The sequence below is a fragment of the Lonchura striata genome, chromosome 3, assembly GCF_046129695.1.
Source record: "Lonchura striata isolate bLonStr1 chromosome 3, bLonStr1.mat, whole genome shotgun sequence".
NCBI classification, from domain to species: domain Eukaryota; kingdom Metazoa; phylum Chordata; class Aves; order Passeriformes; family Estrildidae; genus Lonchura; species Lonchura striata.
Window position 1 is genome coordinate 107,119,566 of NC_134605.1, and position 22,170 is coordinate 107,141,735.

General features: G+C 41.5%; 1 protein-coding gene across 1 annotated transcript in view; it reads left to right on the plus strand.

Moving 5' to 3' along the window:
• The window catches only part of EVA1A (eva-1 homolog A, regulator of programmed cell death), a 199,818-nt gene that overhangs the window by 69,802 nt on the left and 107,846 nt on the right, over positions 1 to 22,170 (plus strand). The window contains exon 4 of the mRNA XM_021529805.3: positions 13,414 to 13,566. Within this exon, the coding sequence (XP_021385480.2) occupies positions 13,414 to 13,566 (153 nt within the window). The remainder of the gene's footprint in view (positions 1 to 13,413; positions 13,567 to 22,170) is intronic.

The following is a 22,170-nucleotide window of genomic DNA, read 5'->3' on the forward strand; positions in this document are numbered from 1 at the left end:
TTAGTTGACGTGGTGGTGTTTGATCAAAGTCTGGACTCGATGATCTTGGTCTCTTCCAACCTCAATGATTCTATGGTTTATTTTATTTCTCTATACCATGTGTGCCTTGGTTTCTAATGTGCACCTTCCTTTGGGAGGATGGTCAAAGGCACAGTAGAGGTCTCAGCAGAGCACAGCTTGTGCTTCTTCCCTTGGAGGTGCCTCTGCAAATCCTCCTGCTGTCCACGGGCTCAGCAGAGCCCCTGCAGGCTCCCTGCAGCTCAAGGTGGGGATGTGCTGCTGCAGCACTGAGACCTGGAACTGTTCTCTCCTAGTGTAGATGTAGTTTGGCATTTAGCACTGGCCAGAGATGGTTTCCAGTGGGAAGTCTGGGTGGGCACCTTGCTTTAGAAGCTAAAACAGTTGATGAGAATTGTGGTCCCCACACCAGTGGGCCTTGGTGGCAGGGAATGGGCACATTCAATTTATCAGGGCCAATGTATCCTGAGATCCACATCCAAAGCACATTGAAGCCTAGGATCAAACCCTGAACACACAGGGGATTTAAATCTCCAGGGTACCTTTCAGGATCATTAAAAAATTGCACATAAATCCAATTATTTCTCAGGTAACATGCTGATTTGATTTAGACCCATTAAGTGTAATTACTAGGTGGGCTGCAGGAACAGATAATTAGAGGGAATTGGCATACTATTTAATTGGTCTAACATGAATTCACTTTAACTGAAATCTGGAGTCACCAATATTATTCAAACAATTCAGTGTTTGTTCATCCCCCTCACTTCAGAGACAGAGAACCGTGTAAGATCGTGTGTTATTGTAAGCTAGGAAATATTTGCTCTGTGTGCCAGAGTTTCTGGAGGGGCTGTATGATCTAATCCTGGCTGGGAACAGGACCTGTGGGGCTGCCCAAGTCATGCTGAGGAAACACCTTCAGCTCTCTGCATCCCAGCAATACCACTGCAGCTGATTTTATTTGGTTGGGTCTCTGCTCTGGCCTATTGCACCAGCAGAGATTCATCTGCCCCTGCACGGCAGCTCTTTGCCAGTTGTGGCTTTTTGGTTGTTTGTTTTTTTTCTGGATTTGTTGTTTCAAAAGTGTCAATGCTCCTGAACAAAATGGAGACATAAGTGTTTGCCCTGCCCTGCAGAAGGAATACTTAGGATAAGATGTGTTGTCTGAGTGGCCATCTCAGGCAGTGCTGTTGAGAAAAGAGATAGCTCCTACCTTATTTATTTGACTTACTCCATGAGACCCCCACATAGTGCCTTTCTTCTGTGTCCTCCTTTGCCATTGCTCTGCTGGATGAACTGATTCCTTCTCAGCTCTGAAGAGCCTAAAGCTGCAGCTTCCCAGAAAATGCTACAGTGATATTTTCCCACTTTCCTCTTGGGCAGTTGCTACTTTAACTTATGACTTCAAGGACTCTGGGAGGGATAATATATTTTTTTAAATTTTTATTTCATTTTAAAATGCTGAGTGAGGCAGCTGGATGTGACAATTGAAGGATGGCGAATATGAAGCTCCTCTGTACTAATCATCCCAGTGATGTAACAAAGTGTAAATCCAAACTTTGCTGCTCTACCTTCTATTCACAAATGTAAGCCTGAAGACTTTGAAGTTTCAGAAAGCCTGGATTGTGACCTAGGCTCCAATTTCAGCTCAAATCCCTCCGTAACAATATGAAAACTTATTTGGGAAAGGAGCATCAAGGCTCTGAGAAATGTATCTGGGAAGGAAAGGTTGGCTGGCAAAGGGTGAAGTGCCAAAAGTTTGCAAGGCAGTAGGAGAAGGAAAGGGGATGGGGGAGGTCACTTTGTCCTGGATTTGAACCTGTAGTTTGGATTTATTGAAGTACCTTTGGGCTGAGAATTGACTGGACACAGGTTTTGAGGACAACAGGCTTTCATTCACTTCACCATAGATTTGATAAAATGTAAGATAAAAATATAACAAGTGCAGTTTATTCTTGTGAAAAGTCAATGACTGTTTTTCAAACATGGGAATGACCTAAAGTCCTTACCAAAATCTTACTCAGATAACTTTATTTTTTTTTAACAGCCCTAGGCAGCTTTGACTAGAAAGCAAATGAATTTAAAAAACAATTAGAAATTAATCCCTTTTAGATCACCTTCTGATAAAAGTGTCATCTTCAAATTTATGCTCTCTATCATACAATGACAGCACTGCCATTGTGTGTCCCAGGAATGTCTACCTTATGGTGAAGATTTGCAATTTTTTTGCCAGGACAAAATGCCAGAATGCCATTAGTGTTGCCAGAGCTATTCCAGCTATCAAAGAACGGTGAAGAATCCTGCTCCATGTTGTGATTTCATGTCTTTTGCTGAAATGGTCAGGTCAGCTCCTCAGATTTCAGATAAATTGGCTGAAAAGTATAGAAATAACATTTTGGAAGGACCACCTAGGCTTGCAGTGAGTGCCTCTTGTTCAACATTTAATTTTCTTACAACCCATTCCTTCAGTATTGAATCTTGTGTGGGCTTTGCTGTTGGCTTTGCTTGGCTGAAGATTGAATCTTTTCTGTTAAATTCACTGAACACATCCTGAACAGCCACATCTCATCACACATCCTTAAGGCTTGCATTCCCTAGACAGAATTTATAAAATGCTGTGAGCAAGAGCAGAGGGCTATAGAAAGTACAGAGGTTTTGTGGAAGTTTAAGATGCGAGCAAAGAAGGACCTAAATGTATTCCTGGTCCCTTTAATGCTGGTGATTGATTTTAGTGCTGGGATAGACTGGTAATTCAGTGGTCATCAACCCTTTCAGAAAAGCATTAATCTCCTTCATCAGACAGGTTTATTGGTGGCAAGAGAAGTTCACTGTATTGTTTGCTGCATTGCTTTTTGGTGGGCCAGGCTTCCCAAAGCAGCGTGGTGGAGTTGGGGATGTTGAATGGGCACATCAACACTGAGGCAGCAGAATGAGCCCTTTGCCTCCTGCATTCACCAGCCCTCTCTTGCTTATCTGTATTAATTCAAAACTGTTAAGGTGATCCAGGGAGTGGAAATTTATAAGGGCAATAAAACCTCAGGCAGCAACCGCTGTGGTGATGAAAAGGTGTAAATAAAGGAATGTTGTAAATAACAGAGGACAGATCTATCAGCCCACAAATGGGGCAGAGAAATGCTAATGCTAATGATTAATATTGTTTTAAGCTGTTGATGCACAGAGATTTTCAGGAGCTGTCAAATAGCCCTATCTCTGTAGCACATTTATCACTCGACTGCCAGGAGGAGGATTAACAGGAATATGTGATTCCAGTGTCAGCAAACGCAGAGATTGTTGTCTGTTTAATTATAAATATGATTGCAATATTAATACACTATATTAACTAATATAATAAATGGAAATATGATATTATCACTAATGTAATTATATTACAGTAGTTTTATTATAATCACAATTTCCTGCTCCTGCAGAGAATGAAACTGCTGCTGGACCTTGGAGAGTTAAAAAAATCCCATTTTTCTTTCAAACATAATCAGTCAGCCCTGATTGACATAATAAGGAGGCAATGAAAACCATGGTGTTTCCTACTATGTAGACATAAGGATTCCCTTTGCTGGATCAAGTCCCCAGTATCCACTGAACCACTAAAAAAGAAATTCTGAAATCTGCCAAAATTGTATAAATGCTAGAGCTGTGATTTCTACAGATCCTCTTCGTCCATTGTCATTTAAGTGTTCTGTGTGTCAGGAAAAAGCCCCCAACAAACCATGGATAGCAATACCCTTTTTAAACCATGGATTTTAAGTGAAGGAAAAGGAAGAGTTAGACTTTCAGTGCTGGGATGGGTGAGCCAGCAGCAGTGCCAGGAGGAGCTGCCCATGTTCCTCCTTTGAGGAGATCCAGCCCATCCTTGGGCAGTCACTGGTGGTGACTTTCTGTGCTGAGGGCAGAGGCTGTGTGGTGGCTGGTCCTGCAGGTGTCATAAGTGGCTTTGGCTGCTGGCAGGGGCAAAGTGGTCAGGGAGTCTTCTCAGAAGATCCAGGAGATCCTTGGAGCAATTAACCAGAACACAGGGAAAGCAGGTTGTGAAAAATGGAGCACATAAGTCTAGATCCCAACAGTTTTACTATGGTAGAGGTTTGCAAGATCTGAACAACAGATTTCAAGGTTTTCTGGTGTACTGGTGAAGAATTGAGGTGAAAAGTGTGTTGCAGAAGCCATATTCTTAAAAGCAAACTGAGATGCTGCAGAGGTTAACTTCTGTGGAAGTTTGGATCTGTTGTATTACTCCACAGATTAAACTGTGAGTGTAGGATTCACAGAACAGATAAGTAAATTTATATAGCACTTCTGCAGGAGGTCCTATATATGGACTTATTATTGTTCTCCTCAAATAAATATCTTTTAGAAAAAAAAAAAAAAAAAGGAAAACAAAAGGCAGAAGAAACAAAGCAGAGAAGAGTAAATATCTTCTGGGGTATTGTCATGGTAATAAACTCTTTCCATTACTGTGCATTTCCTCATTATTTTTTCAATATCTGTCCTACACTTGGTTTGCAAATTAACTACACATTTTTTAAAACAGGTATCTCCTGATATTTTCAATGTTTTATCATACTAATGGTGTATCAAGTTCTTTTAACTTGCACAGATTTTTCTGACTACTTCAAAGGCACTGAAGGTTGTCACCTATTAATGTCTCTGTGAACTGGGACTTCTAAAGCATCCATGATGAATTTTGGAAATTTGATTGCTAGATTTCTCCCAACTACATTTTTTTTTTCCTCTTAGGCAAAGCCATTGAGGGAATAATGTGTATTTAATTATTTAGGACAGTTGTCATCTAGCCTTTAATCTAGTAGACCTCATTTTCCCATATTGTATACCCATGATAACCAAGAGGGTTACGTGTAAAAATATCAATCAAGTATCCTTGTAATGTTCCTGTGTCAGAATTATTATCACAATTATTTTAATGTCTGGAGAAGACTGTTTTAATGATATAAGACTAAGTTCTCCTTTCAGCTATTTTACTAATAAATTTAGCAGCATTACTCCAGATTTATGCAACCACTGGAAGAGCAGAACCAAACTGCTGTGAGCAGTGGTGCTAATTAAGTCTTTTTCCTTATACATCTTTAAGCTGCTTTTTCTCAATGCATCTCTCTCATCTTTTGACTGGAGTACAGAATTTTGGCTGTGCTTCCCATGTTGCCTCCTATAGTGTAGCTAGTCCCAATTTAAGTCTATGATGGCTGGCCAAGTTTACAGTTTACAGTTTATTAGTTGGCTGGTTTACAGGTCATAAATCCATGCTGCTTGACTGGTGGGACAGTGCAATGATTACAACCAGCTTTGGCATTGGTTTGGCTCTTTTCTGAAATTGGCTACCAGTTCTTAAAAAATGTACAGGGACTTCACTACATTTTTCATCTCGACATTTCTGTCAAATTTCTCTGAACTTTAGCCAGCAGGTCTTTGGAAGCAGGACTAACAAATGGTGAGGCAGAGGCTTAGGCAGCAGAGCACCAGTAAGCCATAGCTGCTTCAGAAAATCGCCCAGTTTCAGTAATGGAATAAATGGGAAGAGAATTAAATTTGTCCTACAGTCCCAGATGTTATTTTTAACTCCTATCTCATAGTCTAGTGCACATTTTTTGAAATTTTCCTTTATTTTTCTCCTTAGATAACCATATACCTCTCTTTGTCCAACAGGAAAGTGCAACTAGGTGCATCTGAACTCTACTTTGGAAATTAAATGTAGCAGTTAATTTGAAACACTGCCAGCCTTTTCACAACAGAACAGAAAAGGACAACTATTTCAGACTGATGAAAGTGACAGTGGGGAGAGGTGCCTTTTAAACACTGCAAATTGAATAGGTGCATCAGGAGTGTAATTTTAAAGGAATCTGACAAGGTCTTTTGCAAAGAACAATCTTCTTACTTGTTGAAAGGGTTTCAGACCTCCAAAACTTGGCACTCTTGAGTTTTCAGGGTACTTTTGAAGTTGGCAGGCTGCCTGCTTAATATAATTCTGGACTGTCATCCAAATTGTATCTTTCAGAGTTTCAGATTATCTCCTGTAGAAGTGCCAGGTTGCTGAGGCTGGCAAACTTCAGTTCTTAAAAATTAAATGAGACCATCTTCACAAAAATTTTTTCAAGGGAAAATTGAACTGAAATAATGTTAAAAGATATTTCCATGCAAATGTATGAGTTTGTGACACTGACTTTTTTTTTAATGCTCCAAATTAAAGATAAATCCTTTTTAGATTTCTTTGAAATGAGGGGGTCACCAGGTAGCCCACAGTAAAATGCATGTGACGGAGTGATAGCAGGGGCTGTACTCAAGGACTTTGGAGACCTTTTTTGTCCTGGAAAGGTTTTCTCCACCCAACCCTGCCCGAGGGAATGCTGACTGGATTGATATGGATTAATTCAAATCCTGATATGAACAGAAAGTTCTCATTAGTAGCAGGATCACATGGAATAGGAGGAAGCTCTGGAACTTGGGATATGAAGTGCATGTCATAAGTAAAATTAGAAGAAAACAGAAAAGAAAGGAGCCACAGTAGCATGAACTGGTCTAAATAATAGGCTTTTGTCATTGGGAGACACTTCTGATCTTTGTTGGCTTGTCCCCGATAGGATGAGGGGGACTGGCTTTAAACCACGTAGCTAATCTAAATCTACTCTTTAAAGAAGTGTAGACTCAGACTGGATATTAGGAGGAAATCTTTCACACTGAGTGTGTCGAGACACTGGCACAGGTTGCCCAGAGAATCTGTGGCTGCCCCAGTACTGGAAGTGTTCAAGGCCAGGTTGGATGGGGCTGTGGGCATCTTGGGATAGTGGGAGGTGTCCCTGCCCGTGACAGGGAGTTGGAATGGGATGATCTTTAAGGTCCCAGCGAAGCCAAAGCATTTTAGGAATCTATGAATCTATGGTTTACATTCAGGGTCTTGAAGACCACAACCTGCTTATAACTTTCAAAGCGCAAAAGAGGATAAAATACTGGAATAATACATGCTTTCTTCAAATTAAAAAAAAGTAAATATATAACGTAGGAATAGAAGCATGGGGAAAAGCTTTGAAGAGCTGCATTGACTGGAAAATACTCTTTAATACAATCATCTTCTTCTCTGCAGGGTGTAGTATCAGTGAATGCTGTCCAAGGCACCTTGGCACCTTTGCTCTCACTGCTTTGAGATACACTCCCTTATTTTGATTTTGGAATGGACTTAGTTCTACTTAACCCTAAAAGTATTCTCTATATTTTACAGAAGTTCCTGGAAATTAGCTGATTGTGGAGAAAAAGAAAATATAAAAACAGGGGTCACAAGTTACTAGGAAGGGTACTGGATTGATATCTCCAAGATGAGCTCTTCACAGGCAGTCCTGTGCACAGCACTCTTATTCAAGGATGCTGCTTAGAGATGTCTGTCATAGTATTTAATAGGTTTCCTGTCTTGGAAACTCATTTTCTCAGTTCCCACAGAAGAAATGGAAACAGGTTCTTACTATACGCATCTCTGACATGACTAACAGGATTGCTGGAACAACTTGCCTAAGGAAGTTGTGAAGTCTCAATTCTTGCAGATGTTAAAAGCTTGAATGGATATGGCCCTCAGCCACCTGCTGCTCTAGCTGACTCTGGTCTGAACATGGGGATTGGCCCAGACATTCTCCAGAAGCGCTTTCTCTCCTCAGTGACTCAGTGAGTTATGGTCTGGAGTCACTAGATCCACAGTAAAAAGTTCAGATTTCTGTGGTTAACCCTTACTTTGGCTTCTCTCTTTAGGCTGACACAAAAATTGCTGTGGTGGTTTTGCAATGTAAGTATTCTGCATAGATGTGCTGAAATCTCCAAAATCTCACCATATGTGTTATCACCATCTTTATTATTCGGGGATGGTTTCCAGTGTCCATAATAAAAGTCTGTTGAATTTTAATTGGTTGCTAAGAGGTTGTGTATTCCATTTGTGCCTCAGCTGCTCCACTTTACAATCAATCCATGCCTGACAGCTGCAGTAGAAGCTGGAGGAGGGAAGAGCAACATGAAGCATTGGAGGTGTGCCCACCTTTACTCAAGGAGAGAGTGGCTGAAAGAGAGTTCTCCCTATGCTCTTTCTCACAGACCAGCACAAACCACCATCCAGTAGTTAAATATAGCTATTTGTCAGCTACAGGGAATTAGGTGATGGTCGAACGGGTGGATATAATGAAAAGTTATGAGTTTCAAGGCAAAAAATGTTCTTTGGTAGCATGAAGAGGACCATATAACAAAGTTGGGATGAAAGTGAGCGAGAAAAACATAGGGTTAAAGAGAAATTCCTGGCTGGGATGGTATCCAGTTTGGTTCTGAAGTGACGTCTTGGGTGCAATCATGTTAATTTGACAGTTATAATCTATATAAGGAAGTTTTCTATGGGAAACAATCCTGACCTGATAAAGAATTGGGGAAAATCATCTCTGTTTCCTTGAAATTCAGTTTCTTTGCTCAGATCCTCAATTCTAAAATTTAAATCCTTTAGGATTTTTTTAAGAAAACAGGTTTCTCTTTACATGTATTTCCAGCTCTTTGATCTGGGAAATAGGGTCAGCTATTATGCACTGATTAAGTCAAGTATGAATACTTCGATTAGCAAATTTCATAATTTTGTCCTCAACTTCTGTTCAAAAATATAATTTTAGGCAAGGTGAACCTCTGGCATTGATACATTTCATAATTTTGTTAGAAGCAAAATATCTTTAGGAGCTTTTATGTCTAAGGTCTCATGGAGATTAAGGCAATTGACATTTAGTTTTGAGCTTCCAAATCATGATAATTCAGAAAACTCTTGTGAGCCATAAGTGAAAACATTCTTAAGATACTGGATAAATGTAATTGCTAATGGTCATACAGGTTAATATTATTGTACACATCCAATAATTACTAAAGGTCTTCTTATTGACTTTACTGTTTGAGAGGGACTATTTTTCTATTAGAAACATTTATAATTGTTTTCCTGTAATTGTCTGAGCTAAGTTACAATTGTGTCATATAATGACCTTTAAAAACGTGTCTAGAAAAGCCTGCAGCTGTTCCCTCCTTGGGTTCTCTCTACCGAGTTATATTTAAGCCAGTGTCTCTGAAACCAGGCAGTAATAAAAGGGATATTATCCTTAGCAAATATCTTAATCATGGTAAATCTCTGTTGCCCTACAAATGACTGCATGGGGGATTAGAGTGGAGTAAGCCATTTGCTGAATATCACTGCCACCTTTCCGAGGCCATTTAAGCGTGTTTAATTTTTCAGGGTGAAACATGAAACCCACTAATACAAATGTTTGTGTTTGGCCTGAATTATATCCAGACTGTAACAGTTAGAGGAGGCTTAGGACCAGATTGTGAGTGATCTGTAGGAGGCCAGTTCTGCTTGGGAGAGTGAGAGAGAAAAATGCATTTTTGTTCCCTGTCCCAGCTCTCTTATGTCACTTATGCTGCCTCTCTTCTTTTCAATATTTATGTAAGGCTATCATAGAAAGTACCAGTAAATATATGGATGATGCTTAGCTCTGTATTTTTTTAATATCAATTCTTACTGTCATCCAGTGCCTGGGAGCCATGAGTATCTGACTTGGGTTCATTCTGGCTAAAATGGAGGTGACAATGCTATGAAGTACAAAATACTTTCAGGGACTTGTGTCCTCCATTGCATCGCTTCCTATCTGTTTGTTTATGCAGATTTCTATCAGGTTGCCCAGCAACACTGAGGCTCCCTGTTTTCCAGTGGTCAAGCTCAAGGGAACCTTTTGGGAGACTGAAGTACTACTGTGCATTTCATGCTTTCTTTTTTCCCTTTCTTTTAACAAAGCAGTGTCTTCTCTCTGTGCCTGCCCAGGCAACTGCAACCCTAGCCAGTGTGGACTCAGCCAGAGCCCTGGGAACTGGCAGCTCCAGGAGGTGTTTCCTGGGGCAGAATTCAGTGACTGTGAGGTGACACTTGTTTTATGTGGCACAACCCTCTTACTTCACATGGCAGTGTGTCAGGAGCACATCACCCATGAGCTCCCCTTGTTCCCAAGGACTCTGCACTTGGGTTCACCTCCCCAGCCTGATTTCCTGAGCTTTCCATCAGGCAGCTTTCCCTATAAGTCCTGAACACGACTTCCCAGGGCAGCTATGAGGGTGAGAGGCAGTGTTTTGTTGTTCATAGAATCATGGTACCAGAAGAGTTTGAGTTGGAAAAGACTTTAAAGACCATCTCATTCCAACTCACCTGCTATGGTCCAGGACATCTGCTATCTCAGGTTGCTCACAGCCCTATCCAGCCTGGCCTTGAGCATGTCCAGGGATGGGGCAGGCACAGCTTCTCAACCTTCATAGTAAATATTTTTTTCCCTAAAATCCAACATAAACCTGCCTTCCTCCATCTTAGGGCCATTCCCCCTTGTCCTTTCTCTACATGTCCTTGTGAAAAGTCCCTCTCCAGCTCTCTTGTAGCCCCTTTAGGAACTGGAGCAAGTTGCTGTTGATTGTCTCATGGCTGCTGGACTGATCTTCAGTAAAGGTGTGGATGTCTGTCCATCCCAATGTTTACTGTGCTCAATGCAATATTCTCTGTTTTTAAATCCCAGGCAAGTTTCCAAATGACAAGCCCTGACTTTGAATGGTCAGCAGAATTTAATAAATATTCTAATAACCTTAAATGAGACCACAGGATGTGTGGTTAAGCAGTTATACTTGTTAATTGGGAGATGTAGCTAATAATAACCAAATTGAAAGAGGAAATTGAGTTAGTGCCTGTAAAAAATGAGACATTCACAGTGGACCCTCTCCTTACAAACTTCAAAATTCTTATTTTTCTAAACTTAATCACCTATTTAATTTTTCAACCACTTCAGACAGACACAAGTATTCTTTTCTATGGCAGTGGTTTAACATAAATTATGTATAACTTATCTTATTGGAGAGTTTGTGTCTTTGTGCTTTTAGCTTGAATCTGTGTTTTTCCCTAAGGAAAAAATAAATTCTGTTAAGTGGATAAAGTTTTGTTATACTCTGTTAAGTTTTCTACTCTGTAGAAAAGTTAAAGCTTTGATTTAATTTCCCTCATAGAAGAAACAAAATTCCAGTGGGAGACAATTATAGGTGAATATGAAACCCTTGGTGTGTTCAGTGTATCTTTCAGATGCTTTCGTAGTGATTGTGGATTAAATACCTACATAGATAAAATGGACATAGAATAATAAAGTATTTGGATTAGAAAAGCCCTCTAAAATCACCAAGTCCAACAATTAACCTGACACTATCATGTCCACCATTGAGTCTTCACAGGTATATGATCTTTCTTTGTTTACTCTGAAGGTGCAAAGAACTTCTATTTCTGATTCCAGCCACTGTTTCATACACTAAGTAGTTGTGGGTTTATTCCTGTAGCTGCTGCTGGGGGATGTCTGCTCTTTGCACAGATTCTCTCATCAAAGTGTGAGGTCTTAATTGTGTCTTCATCTAGAGAAGTCTATCAGAAAGTGTTTTCACATTCACTAAATATTTTAGAGGTTTGAAAGTGTCTCTGCAGCAGGATAAAAACTAAAAATGTTCAGAGATTTTGTAATAAGGCTTCAAAGTGTGAAGTAAAATGATGTACTGGAATAGGGTCCAAGGTTAAGCTTCTCAGCTGGACTGAAAGCTCAGAACAGGGTTTTCACATTCCAGCTGATGCTCTCATCACCAGGTAATTGGCTATTTTGAGGAGGCTATTTTTTTGGCTTCAAGTAGGAATTTTCAAGTTGACCATGAAAAGTCATTTTGTTCTCAGATGTTTCTTTTGAATCAGCATGCCCCTGTTCTGGTATAATACATGTTTCCTCAATGCAGTTTCTTCTGAAAAAATCTAATCTAAGGTAGAAATTAGCCCCTCTTTGAACATAGATTAAACCAGATAACCTCCTGAAAAGTCCTCCAAACTAAATTCTTCTATGATTCAGCTTGGAAAGATCACCCTCAATCTCTAATAAGGAGTTACAATACAGTAAAAAATGTCACATTAAGTGCTGAATGCCATGGTCTAAAGATAAGTATTAACTTATAAGTGAATTATTATCTAGTGTTCTCAGTTGCTGAGTAGTTTTATGCATATGGACTTTGTATATATTCTCATATATATATATTTACATATACATAGATATAGAGATGTGTATATATATATATATATATATATATATATTTACATATACATAGATATAGAGATGTATATAGATATATATGTGTGTATGTGATATTATACACAGAGAACTGTGTAAGGGAAGGACTATCATGTCTATGCCAGTAAGTGACACAGGGCCAGGAGCATCCCCAGGCACTGGATGATGCTCATGTGCTCTATAGCACCACTTTGACCTGGTACAAGTAGAGGCATTCAAGAGGAAATGACTGATCATGCTTGGGATTTTACCATAGGCACAAACCCTTCCCATTTAGCAATTTGGATGCTGTTGTGGCTACATTTCAAATGGCAAATAACATAAGGAAGTGGAAAGTCACTCTACTGAGGCCAGGGAAGTTGAGGTTATATTCCTGGCTGTTGCCTGGATGTCCATAGACAAGCCACTTCAGTTTTTTTAGTCTCTTTATGCCAATTCCATTTTCTTAGTCTCTTTCTTTCAGATGTGCAAATGTCTTGCTGTAAAAACTCACATTTTCAAAACAGTATTTGTTTTCTGTGGTATGTTGGCAGGCACACATGGGAAGGGCCTGTTCTAGGTTGGGACCTCTAGAGGTTCCCATAATCCAAATAATAATGGTAAAGACAAGGGAATGACATGTGATTTGTTATGAAATGACCATCCAGTCTCCTTGAGAGAAGTAAGCTGAGTGATTGTTCTGTGTGTACCAGCTTTACAAGAGCAAGAGTGCCCATTTCAAGAAGGATTTGGGGACAAGCTTCTGCATATCTGTGTTCGCAACAGGCAGGAACAGCTTCCATAATTATTAAATTTAGTACAACTTCTATTGGATCTGCCATGGAAGAACTGCTGTGAAAAAAAAGCCATGGAACATGATTATGTTTGCATTTGAGTTGCTGTGATATAGAATAAATTCCTGGCACACAAAGAGCTGCTTTGTGGATGAGATAGGTTCCTAAAGATGGGCTTTTACCTTCCCTTTCCATATTGGCATGTAGAAAACACTCAAATGCCATGCCTCCTCACTTATCTGTCTGCAAAATGAAATTACAGGCTATTTAACAGAACTGACGTGCTGGATTAAAATGCATTTTTAAATGTGTTGATAATGCCACAGAGGGAATGTGTAATGGGAGAGATCAGTGCTCCTGTAGCAAACGCAGTGCTAAGGCTGGGGTTGTGCTAAGGTTGGGGTTGTGCTGGGAGCTGAGGTGCACCCCTGGGCCCACCTCTGGATCAGCTGAGTAATTAAGTGTTTGTTTGCTTCCAGATGAATACAAGAGTAAAGTAGCCTGTGAAGATGACAAGCTGAGGCTGAGCTGTAAGAAGAGCATGGTGATAGCCATTTACTCTGCTGTCTTTGGGAGGACACAAGGAGGCAGCCTGGAGTGCCCATACCAAAACCTAGGGATGCCCATGATTGGTAAGCAGGGGAATGGCTTGATCACGCTGATGTGGGCAGGATGATTTAATTTACTGTCACCACAGCAGAGCTGGCACAGACCCTGGTCAAAAAAGCAGGACTGGGAGATGCAACCTGCCATGGTGGTGCTCCTGATGTGTGGTACCTTGTCAACCAACAGTGAGCACCAAACTGAGGTGCAGCTGTATGACCTAGCTGAGTTCCCAGGCCACAGGCTTTTCACAGATTCATCTGATTATATGACTGAAGGTGCTTGAATTTCTTGTTCAATTTTCTGTCTTTGTGGTGGTTCATCCACTGAGCCTCTGCCTGTATTATGGAGGAACATATTATCTGGGGATGTCATGTACCATCTGCAGCCACTGAAGTCTTGACATTGCATTTAAACTTTTACTGAAGTTAAAGCAAGTTCAAAAAGCAAGTTGTTAAGTTTCATCATGTTATGGTTGGCTTACAGTACCTTCAAGTATCTTCTTTACTCTCAGACTATCAGGGTCTCTTACAGTCATGAGTTGAAGATAAATAATTGAAAAACATTCACTGGAACTTGAGCTAATGTGAAATGACTTTTGAATATTTTAGGTTGTGGCAGAGACAGCAACAGTCACAGTACAAAATCCTGTGCTCAGCATTTGTCATAATTCTTCTCTGCAGAGCTGAGAGGGAATTAACAGGTTTCCCAAAGGAATTGCCTCCAGAGAGGGAAAAGCTTCAGAGGAGACTGCACAAGGAACCTTGATCTGGTGCTATTGCCCATGCTGGGATCTGTTCAGCTGTATCTGAGGATCTTTGGCTTCACAGCTGCTGATCCAGTGCCCTTAAGGAGTTAAATGCAATTCAAATGGAAGCATGTTGAGTGCTTGGCAATATGATACTCGGATGATGGGTGTCAGTAGAAACCCACAGGTGGAACGAGGCCAGTCAGGTTATTTGTGCAGTGTGGTGAGTGTCTTGCTTGTGTAGCTGTGCAAATCTGAGCATTGTAGCACAGCTGAGTTGTGCAGGGTCTCCTGAGGTGACCAGTGCTCCTGGATGTGCTCCTGTAGTCCCCCAGTTGCCAGGCAGCAGAAACCAAAACAGATGTGTATGGTGGGTTTGCCTGGAGCTCTTTGGTGTGGTGTTTGGGATGGGCTGAGTCTGTGCACTGGTTGCTGTGGTGGTTGTGCTGCTGGGTGAGAACTTGCCAAGTCAGTGAATCAGGATGGGTTTCTGGAGCAGACCTGAGCACCCCACTCTGTTGTCCTTGCTGAGAGGGCAGGAACAGGCACTTGCCAGTGACAAGGCACCAGCTCAGGGACCTGCTCTTCAATGTCAGCATGAAGCAAAACTCTGTGTGAAGCCACAGAGGGTAAAGTTTTATTCTTCTTTTCCCAGCTGCAAAATCATGAAACTTGTACTGGCTGAGAGCAGGGTATGTGGAACCAGAAAATAGGACAAGAAGCACAAACAGGGAGAACAAGCAGTGGGGTCTGACATCAGGGCTGCGTGTGCCATAGGATCTCCAGCACCTGTATGCCCTGCTGTTCTCAAACTGGCCTTGTGAGCTCTACAAATTGGGATGTTTGCCCAAGGAAATGAGGTGTCAGATCCTAGAGTGCAGGACACAGTCTGCTGCTGGGATGAGGCAAGGCTTTCCTCAAGTGTCAGCTCCTAAATGAAACTACTTGCATGAGCAGGCTCAGTCCAAGATAGTGTAATGCCAAATCAGGGGTGGGAATGCTGAGGAAACTTTACACTAAAAACCAGCTTAAGGTTTTAAGCTGTGAACAGATGCTAAAAATGACAGAGTTGTTGGACAGGAGCAAATATCCACGTGTTTGGAATTGCTGGGATCTCAAGTATCTTAAGTCAGTCTGGTGCTCCTGGGGTGCTGTGGGAGTCGGTATGTCCCATCCATAGGAGCAAAGGGAGGGTGGGAAGGGTGTCTGGGATGTCTGCTGGCTGCATGCCCTGCAGGGCTGGGGAGGAGGTGTGAGGAACTCGCCATGGAGCAGTGACTTCCCCAGGCTTTCCCTGCCATTTGGGCACTGTGTGTGCAGGATGAAGGACAGGTTCTGGCTGTTGATGTTTCCTTGCATGCTGAAATCCTGAGCGACTCCTGGGGACGAGGGTGAGCTTAACTAAAAGAAAATTGGGGGTGAGCAGGTCGTCATTGCCAATTTACTGTCTCCAGCCCTTAAATCCCTGTCATGTTTGGGAGTGGTTGTTCAGGTTTCTTCAGCTACAGCTCATGGATCCCCTTGGCATGAGGCAGCCTCTGCTTATCACATCCTTCCCTTCATCTGCCTGTGTGAGCTGCCCCAGTGGGGCAGAGCTCTGGTGCTGCAGCAATGGGAAGGTCAGCTCTGGCTGCAGTTTGCACTTCTCTTGGCCTCACAGGAGAAACTGGTGTAGGATCCAACCCAAATCAGCAAAAAGCACCCTCACACTGTGCTTTCCCCATGGCACCCTGCAAACCTCCCATTCCTGTCTCCAGTTACAGCAGTGACAAGAGCAGGTTGTGCTCCCAGCTGCCAGGAGTGATTGTGGGAGCAGCACTCAGGGTCCCCCAGCCTGCTTCAGAACTGCTCTTCTCACAGGCCTGCCTAGCCCAGCAGGCAGCTCTGTTCCTTCAGGAGCAGGTGGAAACATCACAATTTATAAATCAAAGCTTCTGCTAGCTGGAGAACATTTCCCTGCACGTTTCCACAGCCCTGCAATGTGGGGAGGGCTGTTCCGTGGCAGCCTTTGATCCCAGACATTCACAACAAGCTGATCTTACAAACATGACCGTATGAGTCAGACTTTGCAGCAACATCCAGTTCCTGTAAGGCAGAACCCAGCTATGTTCTGTACATGGGAGATTTATTCTGTTTGAGTTTCATGGGACTGATGATTTATGTCAAGTCTGAGCCTTGGCAAAGGGCATTTTGCTGGGAAGTAGACCCTGCACAAGTTTGCAGTGATTATTTATATCCATGCAGCCTGAGCTACTTGATGAGTGAAGAAATCATACTTGCCCCCAAAGTGGTGAAGATTATATTTTCTTCCTCTCCTAATGAAAAACAGTTCAGAAAATTTGGTTCCATTTTTCTTTCTGTGGACAAAATGCACATTTAGATTGAATTTAGAAATACATAGCTTCTACAGGTGAGGCTTTTAAAGAGCTGAGGTCTGAGATGGGCAGGAGAGATGGTCATTAAACTGTTTTTAAAGAGATAGTCTTTAAACAGCATTGCATATGTAAGGTAAATTAATTCAATTTGTGTTGTTTCTGCCTTGAAAAACATGACCTTGTACTTCTGTAGAAGTGTTGAGGAGATGAAGTCCACTAACAGTGAATTTCCTGGATTCTACACTAGGTGCTTGGCTGGTTTCTGAAGTATCCTGGTGTTGCTGTCCTTTTAACCCAGCTATTGTTGTGCTGCTTTTGGGTGATGAAACATCCCCAAGTTGCCCTTCACATGCCATGCTGTGCCATGCCATGCCATGCCATGCCGTGCCATGCCATGCCGTGCCATGCCATGCCATGCCATGCCATGCCATGCCATGCCATGCCATGCCATGCCATGCCATGCCATGCCATGCCATGCCATGCCAGACACATACTCTCTCTTTGTATAATGTCTATGTGAATGTGCTTAGCATCTGCGAAGAGAAAGTTATGGTAGAGAGCTCCATCCTATTGCTGTCATGTTAAAGTGAAAATCTGTCAGGATCCTCTTTTAACTGGAAACATGCTGAAACTTGTGTCTCTGACCATAATGGGAAACCCCTGCAAACAGCTGGAGCCCTCCTTGAATGCCTTGGGAACTCTGAAAAGCTCCTAAAAGAATTTGACCTTGTTTGTAGCTCTCTTAATAAAGCCTCCACTTTGCTGCCAGCATGTGCAGTGAGCATACACAGAGCATGGCGAGGTCTCAGGGGAAAGGGCTATTTACAAGCAATGAACCATTAATATCCCTCAGCCAAGTGAGCCCTTTGCCCCCTTTTCCTGCTGTTTACAGCTGCCTCTGCCTGCATCTCCAAGTGGCTTGTTTATTCTGAGAGCAGTAATTTTAAAAAATGGCCTTTCTCTACACGTATCTGAGTGCAAAGTAGTGATCTGGTTAGGAGGCTGAGGAGGAAGATCTTGGATATAAAAGGATTAACCTTTTTGTTGCTTAGTGAAGCAACACATCTTTGCTTATATTCAGGACACCTGACTCGGTCACATTATTCATTTTTACAGTATCTCCCCCCCGAACCACAGAGAGTGAGATGGACATGCTCAGCTGACTTCTAACACAGGATCCAGGACTCCTTCTCAAGGACCCTGTCTTTCTCCATCACATATACAAAAAGCCCAAAGAAATTTAAGTGCTCATCCTGGGTAGAAGGAATCTGGGCTTGGTTTTGGAGTCAGTGCAGGATCGTGGGAACTCTGGCTCCTCAGCCTTGCTCCTGGGGTGTGGATTAAGCTGAGACTCTGCTGAGACTGAAATGTCCTTGTCACTTAACATACAAGTTGCCTCCTGTGCCCCTGTAAAAGAGAAAAATGAATGTGTTTACAAAATCCCGAGGAAGCTCAGATGGTCAGTGGCACTCTCTGACTCATGGGATCTGATAATGGAGGAGCAGAGGAAGGAGTTCAGCAAGTGAGCCCGTGCTTTAGGTGCTCATTCCCTGGCATTTTTCATTCTAATGCAGTGACAGAAGGTGATCCAACCCAGTTTGTTTTGATTTCCGCCTCTTAATGCAGATGTACTTAAGACTTGAAGCAGAGTCCTCATATAAATATTTATTACACCATATAAATAATGGACCCTTCCAGTTTGTTTATCTGTGACCAGATCTAGTATGTGAATGAATATGAATTACGTGCAGTAAAAAATCTATTTTATTCCAGGGCACATGTTCCTGCCAGCAGAAGAGCTGGCTTTAAGAAACTGTGCCCCTCCAGCTGTGCATTTCTGGCTCTCTTCTGCTTCACCTTCTATGACCATTTTCCATCCTGTTTCCATCAGGACAAGGTGGTGGCTGTGCTCTAACCTTAGTCTTAAATGCTTAAAAATAAAAGTGTGGAGCTGGACAATAAGGAGTAGTAACCCCTGGCACTGCTGGGGGAAGCAGAGGATGGCTGGGACTGCAGGAAGGGATGGGATATCCACAGAAATCTGTGCTGGTCAGACAATGCCATGTAGCACAGCTGACCTTCAGCAGATCCAAGTGGCTGAAAGACTCTCATGCTTCATCCTGGTTTCCCTGTCTGGCCTTTAAAACAGCTGCAGTGCTGGGTCTGTGGGATGGGCAGCAGCTGGGGGGGGTCAGACCCTGTCATTCCTCTCTACAGAGCACACCAGGCTTCCAAAGCACCCATCCTATAGCTGTGCCTCTATGTATGCTTCATTTATATTCAGGGCAGAAACTACTTTATTATGTGTATAGCTCATGATTAAGAACATGTTTTTATTAGAGGCCAATCTGTTTGTATGTAATAAAACCTATAAGTATCTAAATCTGAAGGCTAAATAAGTATCAGTTGCTGTTTAATTCACATATCATACCTTATTAAATTTAAATTGAAATGCAGTTCCCATTTAGAATGCTGAGTTAAAGTGGGACAAAGCCTGCTTTCAGAAAGTTGTTCTTCAGTTTTAGATACTTTATGTGTTTCACTTTTTGTCTCAAAACAGCAGGAGGTAATTAAAATTACTTTACAGCTGTTTCTAGAAAACTCCAACTATTGTTGGATTCCATAGAGCCATAAAAAATGATTTATATGAAATTGTTTTTATATGCACACAATAGCTATTTAAAAAAATAATTTAGAAGTCCATTCACATGTGAGTCTGGACAAGATCTTTCTCTAAACCAAGGTCCAAGTTGGTTTCGAAATGCTGTTTACAGTGCAGTATGACCCCATACAGTGAATGTAATTAAAAATTCTGAAACTAGTAATTTAAATAGCACTAGCAGGCTCTGTGATGCTATTGGTATGATATTTGAGGAAGTAAAGTGAGTATTTGTATCAGTAATATAAACTTCATTAGTGGCTGATTGCCCAACTTTTTTTATTGCCCAAAGTTGCTTATTGCCCAACTATAGGTTAAAAGCAACCCAAAAATACAATCCTAACAATAAAAGGGCAAAGTTTAAGAGATTTTAATGTGTAGCATCTCAGTTGGTTTCCATGGAGTTGATTTGAATGAAAACCAGTGTAACTTGTTCAAAACTGATAAAATTCCTCTTAAACTAATTCAGGTGTCACTCAAGAATATTGCACAATTGCCACAATGAGAGCCTGAGAAAGAAAGGTAATGTGAAACCTGAGAGTTTGCAGGCACGCCAGGCTTTATTTTAGGGACTAAGGGCAAGAAGTGACTTGTAGGCTGTGTCAGCTGGGTAATCTCTTTAGAAGTGGGCCAGTCCTGCAGCTTGTGCAGTTCAGACCTTGCTTCAGACTAGGTCTAGGCACTAGTTGAGTATCCCCATGATCAGTAAAAGACTTTTTTCGGGCTTTAATGAATAGGAAGGAGAAATGAACTCAAGGACTTCACAGAGAAGCAGATTGATGGAAAGCACTGTCCCTATCTTCTGATATCTTCTGAGCGATGCTAAAGCTGTTACCTTTCTTGCTTCTTTTCTTGAATGCCTTACAGCCCACAATCCACTCTGCTCCAAATTAAACAATAAAATTTAACTGTTGTTGCCACACCAAATCTTCTTTATTCTCTGAGACTTCTTGGAGCCATGTTTGAAGCTGTCCTTGGATTATCACTTCAGCCCCCAAACCCGAGAAATGTTATTAATTTGATCAACTTTGCAAACTCTGAGTCAGTCCCTGCAAAACTGGAGGCTTGTATTTTTTATGTGAGTTCTGGTTCCAGATATAAGGGTGATAAGATGATTTAAATTCACATTAATAAACCAAGTGTTTCTAAATGTGACTACAGGATCTGTAATTAAATCTGTAATCAAATCTGTAATTGATCCTTCAGTTGCAGTCTCTAGATGTGATTGGTTTCTTTTAAGATAATTTTCTCTTTTCTGGCCTCCTGCTGAAGTTTCCAAAGTTTTATGAACTATGTAGTGACTATTTTTTCTCGCTCTTTCTGTAAAACATACTTTTTTAATGTAAAACTGGCTTTCTCTGCCCATCCTTCTAATGTTTGGATATAGATTTCCTTTCTAGCCAGTTCAGTGACATTGTGCAAGACATATGTTCTATATACAGATGTATCAACATGAAATTCTCTGCTGCTATGTGTAATATGATGATGACCATTTATCATTTTACAAATACCAGCAGGGCACTTCACATTTTAATTGTTTTGGGTTCCTGCTCCTGAGCTTCTTCTGTGTAAGCAAATACACTTCTGCTTCTGTACCTTTTTTGTTTAAGGGCAGTCTTTGGTTTCTATTGGCTGAACTTCACATTGGTTGGTCTTAAGGATACTTAAATATTTGTAGTTTGGTTTTCTCTCTCTTGTCTAGTGGATCTAGACCCAACTCACTTCTTTTGTCCTCTATTGAGACTTGCAGCCACAGCAGGGAAGAGAAATCCAGTGTATTTAAATTGCCCTCAACTGAAACTGTGTGACAACTTTACACTAAAGAAATTACTTCCCCAGGCTGCTAAATGAGAGAGGAAGTGTACAAAATCCATCTTTATTAACAGTCTTCTGTGCTGGCTTTTAAAGAGAACATCAAACTTAATGGGCACGGGCTTAGTTGAGAATGCCTGGGGTTTGATGTACTGCACAGAGTGCAGACTGACTCATTGCTGTTCTGTGAAGACATCCTTCACAGGCTGCTGGATGGCTAATTTTGGCTGAAGGCTTAGCCACCTCTAACAGCTGCCCCTGTGTGAAGGAGTTGACATTTGTATCAACCACAGCTAATGGAACATCTTTAAAATATATGAGAAACTGCCCAAAACCAGGAGAGCTTCCTTCCCTCCTGCTTATGATAGAGGTTTTTTTTTCCAGATTGAGGCAATCACTCCTAGGTAAAACATGAAGGAATTTAGGCAGTTGCCTCACCTGAAAGGTTGGAGTTACTTCCTGTTTGTGTCCTTTCTGCCATTCCATTGAAATTTGCTTTCTCTTTTGGCAGACAAGCGGATAACCACAGCACTGATTCAGACATCTGTCACCTTTCTTTGCAGGAACTAAATTTCTCTCCTCTTAATTAATTGACTCCTTCCATCTTACATTCTTTCCTCTCGCATTCATAGCTCCCAGCAAATAACCTTTCCTCTTTTGCTCTTGAGCAGGAAATCAGGCTGCCTGTTTTAGAGAAAAATCCTGTCCTCTGCTTGGGACAAGTGTCCTCCTCAAGATGTCAGTTGTTTGTCAATTACTTCCCTTAAGGGAAAACTTAAGTTGATCCTTTCACCTGCTCCTCAGAAGACATCAAGAAAAGCTAGGGTTCTGCTGATGGTTTAATTTCGAGATTTGGGTCTGCTGCTGATGCCTTGACACAGAGCCAAAGCATCCCACAGAATTTGTCTGTTGATCAGATACCACCAGTCCTGTTCCACTTCCTAAAGACTTACTTTGTATGTACTGCTGGAAATAGTATTTTAGGCAGTGATCCCATTTCTGAAATCTTTAATTTTGGCCAACCATTTGGTCCTTTTGA